We start from the raw sequence: 9034 nt of genomic DNA, 5'->3' as shown, positions 1-9034 counted from the left end.
TAACATCATTGTAATAGTGCTCAGTGCCCAATTAATATAGGCCACCCTGTTCTCTTGAACATTTCCCCAAACATATTCAGCAGAGGTAAAGCAGCTGTCGTTAGCGGTTGTTTTTAATCCCGGATAGGCAGAGCTGTACATTAAACTATAGCGAGGTATTGAAAATTGAAGGGGTTTTGGCTTTAGGTTGACATTTAGCGATTGCAGGAGCGCGAGCCTATTGACATAAACAATAGGAAGCTTAGTAATAATTAGCCATCCACAATTACTGCATGCTTACGCTAAACATCGGTACGCAACTAACTGCACAGCTCAGAACGGTATTTTAAAAAAGGACGCTGTTTGGGGGGGGGGGAGGGGTCGAGTTCCCGATATAGAATACGAGTAAATTTCTGGTTGAAGGCATTTATGATTCAAGAGAACAGTAGCTTCAATTCAGACTTAGTTGATCTGAATAATAGTACCATTCATTTTGCAGCTCAAAAACTACCTTTACCTCTTTCCCATCTCGCCGTATACGTCCAATGCATCAATCTGCCACGAGCACCTATATCCAATATGTTCCATTTTTGCACGGAGAAATTATCATTATCAAGCTATTAATAAAAAAAGTAGGTAATTTTCGTTCTCATTACACTGATCTCACTACGCCTACATCTTGGTTGTGGGTCCGCTACCGGCGTTAAGCATTAGTTCAGACGGCTTTAGAAATAACTTCAGACAGCTACAGCTATACCTATCGTAGCTTCTACTTATGTATCGGTGTGATTACAGGGACTATTGCAGACGTTACGAACGCAGGGAGCGAACATCAGGGACGGCGAGCCTAAAGGAGCGTTTGAGGCAGGCCAGAGAACTTCAAAAGAGAATGCAAAATGGCTGACTCTCCACACCGCAAGGACTGTCGATAAGAACCAAATGCCGATGTGGCCTGACCTGACCTTATGCCATCGGGCAAAGTCAAAGCCAGACGCGGGCCAGCAGGGTCGGAAACCAAATCGGCGATGAAAAAATTTAGACAACATAAAACACAAAGGAACAATGGAACTTAAAATCACCTATGCACTGTACGACATGCTAGTCTCTTGATCTTCCCTTGTCCAACAAACTTCGACAAAGAACCATATCAACAACCGTTTTTGGCAACAAGCTTTGTTTAACGTTTACTGTTTATGATATAGTACAAATGATAAGACTAAACAAATATTACAATTGGTATTATAGGCGAGGTGCTCTCGGTAAAGAAGTTCTGCATAAGCACATGCAGATCGTCTAGGTGAGGTGTCGATAAAGTGGTCTCAAATGTCTTTTGCGGATATCATCATAAGGCACTCGAGGAAAAAGCTGAGAGCTTAGTAAAGAGAAGTATAGCCCTCGCTGAACGCTGAGACCAGACTCGGCTAGCTCTTTTTTTGTCTATCTGCTACGTTAAAAAAATTCTTATGAGTCGTGGATACCGGATACAAGAGCCGCTTAAGAACCAGAAAACTGGCGATGATTAATATGCCTAGGGACGACTGGTCTTCTGGGACCAGTAAAAAGGGACATCAGCATAAGAACATCCCCAAGAATCTGCGCCTTCGTCCTGATTCAATTTCTTCTCGGCTTGACGGTCAGGGGGGTCTAGGTGGACTAACACGGAGAAGTGCACTTGCCGATAGGCCCACGTCCCTAACACCTTCTTCCAACGATGGTGACCCTCCAATATAATACTTTATATATGTTTATTACTTTATATATATATATTTTATTTTAACTCATTACCTGAATTACAGAGCAGTCTTTCGGAAAGTTCAAGACGTACTAAGTAGAGCAATTTAACTAGAAAGTAATATCTATTATATATAATTATATTATATAATTAGTATTATACGTTAACATATGCTTCGGCATTTCCGAAACATAGCGTAAGAAAAGCTCTATTGCTTGCAACTAGAGTCAGCCGCGTAAACGGTAGAAATTTTACATTTGCAAACAAATATTTCAATGTCGCAATGCAGTCTGATCTGAGGACCCGTTTTCTTCTTCATTCATTCGTTCAGTATCTGCGTTTTACTACCACTTTTCTGTCAGACGAACTTGTGTTGGCTAACTTATTAAGACAAATGGCCCATATCAGTATTTTCAACATCCTTTTCTCACGAGATAATTTTTGCTCAACATCTTTTTTCGGTTCACTGGACCACCGGGCTTTTCGATTCATCTACGCGCACATTCACTTAGGAAGTACAGAGCACTCGGCGCCCCTTGGCCCGGCCGTAGATGGTGTTGTAGTTGCAGGGGGCGGCAGTTGCTGTTCGGCCCGGCGAGTCCAGCGTCACGGCTCGTTCCACTTCATGAAGCACTCCCGCAAACCTCATGCGACCGCAGCAGTGCTCCGTAAGCTCAGGACGCGCGCCCAACTATGGACCTACAAGTACCCCCATGTGAGTGATCATATTTGTGTTTGACCCGAGCTTAGTATAGTACAAAGACTGGGGAAAAAGGAAGAGAAAATAGGCTTACATTTAAGTAGGGTGTCTGCCTGCACTAAAAAAAATAAGCTTACAATCAGAAAGAACATAGGTTTACAGTTGGAACCGGATCTATTTCAGTCGCAAACCGATAATTTGTCCCAAATAAACACTTTTTATTTAGCCGTAGAATGCAGTCTCATCCGAAGGGTAAATCTACTCCAATCCCATTTGCCTAAATCCTTTCCTGAAGCAACCATAACTTTTAATAAATTTTATTGCGAGATTCGCCGCTGTAGGGCACCAAGAGAACTGAAAAATATATTGCAACTTAAATTTTGGACTTAGACAATGAGGCCAGTTACCGTTCAGCGGTTGAGTTATCGCTTTATGTTATTTGCTAATGCGGAACTTGTAAATGTATAATAAAACGGGTACAACAAGCGAAAAAATAGAATCCAGCGTAACTTAAATAATACGTTATGCCTACATGAATACATTTTTACCGTTGATCTTTTGCGAACCACAAGACATATTTAGAAACTTGCGTTCACAGTTCGGTAGCTAAACCTCAGGCCTCGACGAACTGTTGCTCACAGGATTCACCTCATATCGCGTCTATACACAATTAATACGACATGAACCACTGAAACGAACTCAGAATAACCAGTTTGTCTGTCCAACTTTGCCCTAATTATTTTGACAACGACGATGTGGTGTACAGAATCAATTCAACTTAATGTATCAGAGTAAAAACAATAGAACAACTTAGAATTTCGTAAAAATACTACACTATGGAAATCCTTCGTATAAATAACGTTATTTCATAGGTAAATATTATAGAAATGGAGACTTAATTACTTTCTATATTCATTTGAATAGTTTTTCTAATCATTCTTATTCGGCTATGCCGCGGACGTGCTTCCAACCGGACGCCAAAAAATAGCCGTTACGCATTTCTGTTGGATCAGCGTATGGTAGCGTTAGATCTGTGAGGATTATTAGTTGATTAGAAGTATTTATCAACAATACTGGTTGTACCACTATTAAATATGGCTGATACTTTTTTTTTTTTTTTTGATAAGCTCGGTTTTGTGCAATTCGTGAAGTTATCGATTTTTTTTCAGTAACGACATCATATCTATTCCGTCCACATACAGCATGCATGTATGTATACCTTAACACTAGTAAAAACAATCTACAATTATGGTAATGATAAACTGGCCGTCAATAATATTACTGCTGAGAATACGGACATTAGTCCCACATTTAATTTTTTTTGTTGGATCTATGCTAATAGCCAGAAACATGTTGACACAGCGTCGAACAGCGGAAATCAATAAAAAATAAAAAAACAACTATTTTCATTTGTTGATTTATGGCTAAATTGCCGACGACAGAGAAACGCTAGAATCGGCCATAGCAAACTGTGAGATACATCGGCGCTAAGCCTTATTCCGCGTGTCGACGCATAGCGCTAAAAATAATTGCGCTGCCTTACAAATCTTATCTACAGCGTATTAAAAAATCGTACAGCCATCTAGGTGAGGGTGAAAAAAACCTTTGGCATAAACTAGTTATGTAGTTTTTGTTTGCTCGTCGATAGACTGCAATTTAGTTAAGTTCACTGTATTTAAGTTCAATAAACAAGTTTACAAGTTAAAAAAGCTGGAGACATGCTTTCTAGAAAACTAAGTGTTACTTTTAAACGCGATTTAATGCCGTTCGAATCCGCACTTTTCGAAAATGGACTTCAATGCCATTTTTCATCATCCTTTCTCGAAGCTCCATCGATCTGGTCGGGGGTCCGAGATTGGACTGGTAGTTCTTTCGCAAACGATGTACTAAACAGAACGAACGGGTACTATATAACTGCTTCATGTATAGTACGTCGGTGATCGTGGAACGTTTCCAGTATCCGTTGCAACAAATAGAAGGCTGTATCTGTCTCGTTCAATTTATTCTTCGTTCGTCCTGGCTATAAATTCAATTTACACAGCCATGGTACAAAAAAACACAATGGCTTATAAATAAAAAAAAATCGAATTAATTCTATGGAACTTTTTGTTACGCCGCGGGTGGTATGCTACGGTATAGAATATGTCTAGTTGGTCTAGATGGGTGTCTTTTGGGGCTTTTTTGATCGTTACACCTTTTTGTTTATATGAAAAACATCGCTTGTATAGAATGTGACAGAACTATATCCAACCAAATTTGTCGATAACAATGAAAGCTAACATTCTAAGTAATTTTAACAAAATGCCAAATTAAGTTAAAACCTCTTTCTGCATAAACTAATGTAATTAGCATTTTTAGAGTCTACAGCTGTTCGCCTTCTTAATAATATACGGACGATCGATGATCGATAGGAATCACATGATCAAATGGACCTACAAACAATTTATCGGCCGCAGCTAATGTTTTTCCTTTGTCAGAAAAAGAAGATTTCCTTCGCGACAGGCTACGCATATGCAACAGAGGTTATTTCTGTCTAGGACTACTTTCAGAATTTCAATAAGTCTGCCTTCGTTGGTCCGCACGGCTATCTAATGAACCATATCGTCAGAAGAGTACAGACTCCTTCGTGAGATACCCTCAATGATGATATTAAAGAGAAAACGTTCAATACAGCCGATTTTTCGTTTGGCAACCACAAGTATTTTCATTAACGTATCCATAATAAGGCAAATCACCACTGTTAAATTTGACTATTAGTATATTGATTATTACGAACAAATTTACCGAATTTCAATAATCTATTTACCTACCCAGCGGTAAGTTAGACAACGCCTGTCTCCATATGACGACATTTTCTAAACTAGCCACAGAACTTGCCCAAGCTTCTTTCTTTGCCGGTAGCGATTTGCGAACAAGACAATTAGTAACGCGGCAGAGCCGCTGACTAAATAACAGTTTATTTCTATTCGCGGCCTGTGGGGGAATAAGGGGTTCCTCGCCTTCATCACCATATGCGGGCTTACGTTTACCGCCGCGTCAAGACACTACAGCTAAAGACACTGAAGCCGTGTCGCCGCAGCTGCCTCTCGCCGCGAACTGGCGGGTTAAATTAGAGCGGTGAGAAAATGTCGAACTATTTTCGTCGAACAAAATTAATTAGTCAACGGTAGTGCCAGAGTTTTTTTTAAACTAGTTACAAAATTCGAGTCTCCTACTTCTGCAAGAAGGGTAAGGTATGATGGCGGGTCTGCGGTAAGGATGTCCAAGGAGGTTAACAACATTGCCGACAGCGTTAAGCTAGGTTCTCCAAATTCCCTTTGCCTAAAGAGAACTAAATGCTAAATCGAAGACAGTACCGCTCTGCAAAACATATTTAACCTGAAGTAAGGCTCTGCTCTGTGAGTCTAAGTTCGCCATTCCCAATCAAGAATGGTTCTAGCTTTTTCCGTTTTGGGGTGTTGGGGTTACGTTAATGAATAGTACTAAGATTTTGATCGTTGGTGGTGCTCGTCGAAAAATACTTCTCGAGCGCACTGGAACCGCGGCACTTTACCTGTAGGTTGACACTTTGCGAAATAAATTTTATTAGATATGAATCGCTACGCAAAAGAAATGCTCAAATGCCGTTTCTGCCTCTAAGGAACTGATGGGGCATAAAGAGGGGCCGGGTAAGGCTGTTCCTCAGAGGACGCACGAATTTTTTTTATTACCTATACTTCAACCTTTCTAACAGACCAGGATAAATTGACTTTTGCTAATTGTACAGACCTATAAAATCCAAAACTCGGCAATAGTGGCTTGGAAGTTATACGTGTTCGCGTAGAAACGAGCTTGATTTCCATGTTCAAAAACACCGTGATTTTTACCTTAATTAGTACTTATAAATCTACAATCAATCGAACAAACGAATCCTCCCGTGTCTGGCTTGTCTTTTTCGTTAAATAAATATTATCAAAACATTTATTACCCAAACTTTGTCCAACGCCGTAACTTTTATTAAAGATACTTTATTCAGCAACGCATAATAGCCATCGTTAAAACAGGGAACCAACTTAACGCTAGGCATAATACGAAGCTTTGCTTAATAATGGCTGCTACAGGGATGAGATTTATCTTACGAGGCATTACTACTAGTGGCATTTCGTTACAAACAGGTGTGTGCTATGTCTACTATAAATGACAGCTGGCTCTTGATAATAAAAAAGCTCGTTTTGTGACAGCGTTCCGCCGATATAGGGAGAGCAAAAACAGAATCTGGTCTGTGTGGACGTATGCCGAGGCTCGATCGTATCTTCTGTTCTGTCTTCTGTTGATTTCTACTGAAGTCTTGCTCCAATGATATAGAAATAAATGTCTTCATACAGATTGATGTGTGTAAACAATGTTCTCACGACGGAGATCGACGTCTTAGCTCCAAAAAATCATCGCTAAGTGCACCTCAATTTGTACAACTCTTCCTGGTAAATATGACCAGTCGGCTTTAATTCAGTTATGGATCGTCGTCCCCGTGATTCTTAAACGAAGATTCGCGTTACGTAAATAAAAGTGGTAACAAACAATTTTGCTAAGCTCAATTTCTTCGACGATAACTTTCACGCTGATGACAAACCATCATAACGAAGTCTTGCTTCGTTTCAATCACAGTTCCGTATCGACATCTGAAAGAACTCCCATGCCTGCTTTGAGAGTTTGTCACAAACCGGGCTTTGACTTCGTTCGTATTGCATAATGCTTAAGGTGGTCACAGTTCGCATCTCCACTTCCAGTGCATTTTATCCATGGCTTGCGATAGCCGCTGGCGTCATCTCTCATCAGCAGCCTGATTGGCGGCAGCAGTAAAACTTTGAAGAACCTCTTTAGTCGCCTTTAGTCTGAATGGAAATTTACCAATTGCATCGGAAAGAATTGCTTTGGTTGGTAGAGTCTCGAAAGAGTCGTCGTCGTCGTTCTCGGGATAATCCAATTGCGAATACATGGGGTATTCTCGACTCAGACGTGCGTTCCGCCCAACGCATAGTCAAATATGATAGGCTGGCGCTGTTTTCGGGGAAGCCATTTTGCTAGTTGTTGTGCAGTCGGCTGTACGTATGAATATACGTCGTTGCGGGCAAGGACGAACTAGCGATTTTGAGAATTGTCTACCCTGCGATTCGGTTAATCGCCATTGCAGGAGACGATGATGATCTATTACCCATTCATTGCGTGGCTGACCCGCGTTGTTTTTTGCCAACGTACCACATAGCGGCATCCATATGCTTTCTCGTATGGAACGACAGAAAGCCCTCCCTGAAAAAAAGTCGTAGTGACAGTCCAGGATTTCCTTGACATGTTTCTCAGAAAATCGTGGAAATTGCATGTAGACGCACATCGTGCTGCCGTACGTGACGCCAAATGACGGAGGTTTTTGCATCAGTAAAATTGACAAGTTGATGGAAATCTGATTGTTTTTTAGTTTTACTTCGTTCGATTCCAGAGAGTGCGTTGGCATTTACTGAGGAATCAATCTTAGGAGGCAATATTGTACTCTGCTTGATTGATGTTCAACAAGTTTACTGGAAAACTTCGTTCAACTTAGCGTACGAATAACCTGCGTTCAAGGTTTCATTACATGGGACTGGACTCCTGGTAGGTGTGCCAATTGAAACCAATGTCAAGCGGAAGGGTGCCCAGTTTAAGCAATATGAATCGTATTAACTTCTGAGGCAACATATTTAACACACTCTATATCATTTTCATTCTAGTGAATAGGCAATCTTTGCACTTTAGCACGGCTTCTGCTAATAGCTGAATGGTAACGTTTCAGGTCTATTCAAACGCCCGTTGAAACACAATTCTTCAGTGGGGTGGACCGATGTCTTTATCGAAGTTGGCAAGTTTAATTTTACAGTATATTTTTGTCAACGAACTGTTCCAGTGCCCCAACGTCGTGTGTTTTTTCTCTATTTCTATTCTATATTTCTAAATATATATATATTTTTTAATCTTTAAATAATCCTTGTCTTTTATGTAAAAATGTGTCCGTTGTTTGCTATGGCTATTTGCTATTTTCTAGGCAACACGGACACAATCGTGATAACAGTCTACCTAGCTGGAAAGCAAGATAGTGAACCTATTCCTAAACCGGCTGCACCGCCCTAACCTAGTATATTTGTGCATCCCACTTCTCATAGTTGTCGCTAACTAGACCCGATCGTACCAGACCTGACGTTGCTGCTAGCGTCGTTGACGCTGAGAAAAGATTTCCCTCAACATTTCGAGCTAGTCCATATCTGGATACCGAAAGACAGTTACCACCAATTCGTACCTAACAGCAAACTCATTCTGACCAAACGAATGATGACGCCTCCTTGACACTATCGGAGGCATCAAACACACAGTCACAACGGACTACGCCGACGTTGATACTCCATGGCGTCAAGCGGTAACACTCAGACGAAAAAGTCCTCGACGCTGCCGTCTCTACTGGTACTGGAACGGCTTCTTACGCGCGTCGTCCGCCGCTATGGCCGTCGTCAATTGTCGCTGCAGCTGTAGCTGTAGCTGTCGTCTGACAGCTTCGACGCCGCGATTGCGGTAGCTCGCACCATGCACCGGGCGGTGGTGGCGGTGGTGGTTCGCGAACT

General features: G+C 41.2%; 1 protein-coding gene and 1 long non-coding RNA gene across 3 annotated transcripts; one reads left to right on the top strand and one right to left on the bottom strand.

The window, feature by feature from the left end:
* Positions 1–1254: 1254 nt before the first annotated feature.
* Positions 1255–2450, top strand: LOC111271403 (uncharacterized). Its single transcript, XM_022852154.2, has 2 exons — positions 1255–1693; positions 2224–2450. Exons 1-2 carry the CDS (start codon positions 1495–1497, stop codon positions 2448–2450), a joined length of 426 nt encoding a protein of 141 aa, XP_022707889.1. The 5' UTR covers positions 1255–1494.
* A 3880-nt stretch (positions 2451–6330) lies between these two features.
* On the bottom strand, positions 6331–9022 carry LOC111271402 (uncharacterized). 2 transcript variants are annotated; one of them, XR_002686851.2, is made up of 2 exons: positions 8608–9022; positions 6331–7697 (listed from the first exon to the last, which is right to left on the bottom strand). It is a non-coding gene; the product is annotated as an uncharacterized LOC111271402 (long non-coding RNA). The 2 variants fall into 2 exon arrangements; XR_015315309.1 differs by having other exon boundaries at positions 8716–9022.
* Positions 9023–9034: the final 12 nt, after the last annotated feature.

Source organism: Varroa jacobsoni, unplaced genomic scaffold, assembly GCF_002532875.2.
Source record: "Varroa jacobsoni isolate VJ856 unplaced genomic scaffold, vjacob_1.0 contig00580, whole genome shotgun sequence".
In the NCBI taxonomy this organism is placed as follows: domain Eukaryota; kingdom Metazoa; phylum Arthropoda; class Arachnida; order Mesostigmata; family Varroidae; genus Varroa; species Varroa jacobsoni.
This window is presented reverse-complemented; position numbering and strand designations above follow the sequence as displayed.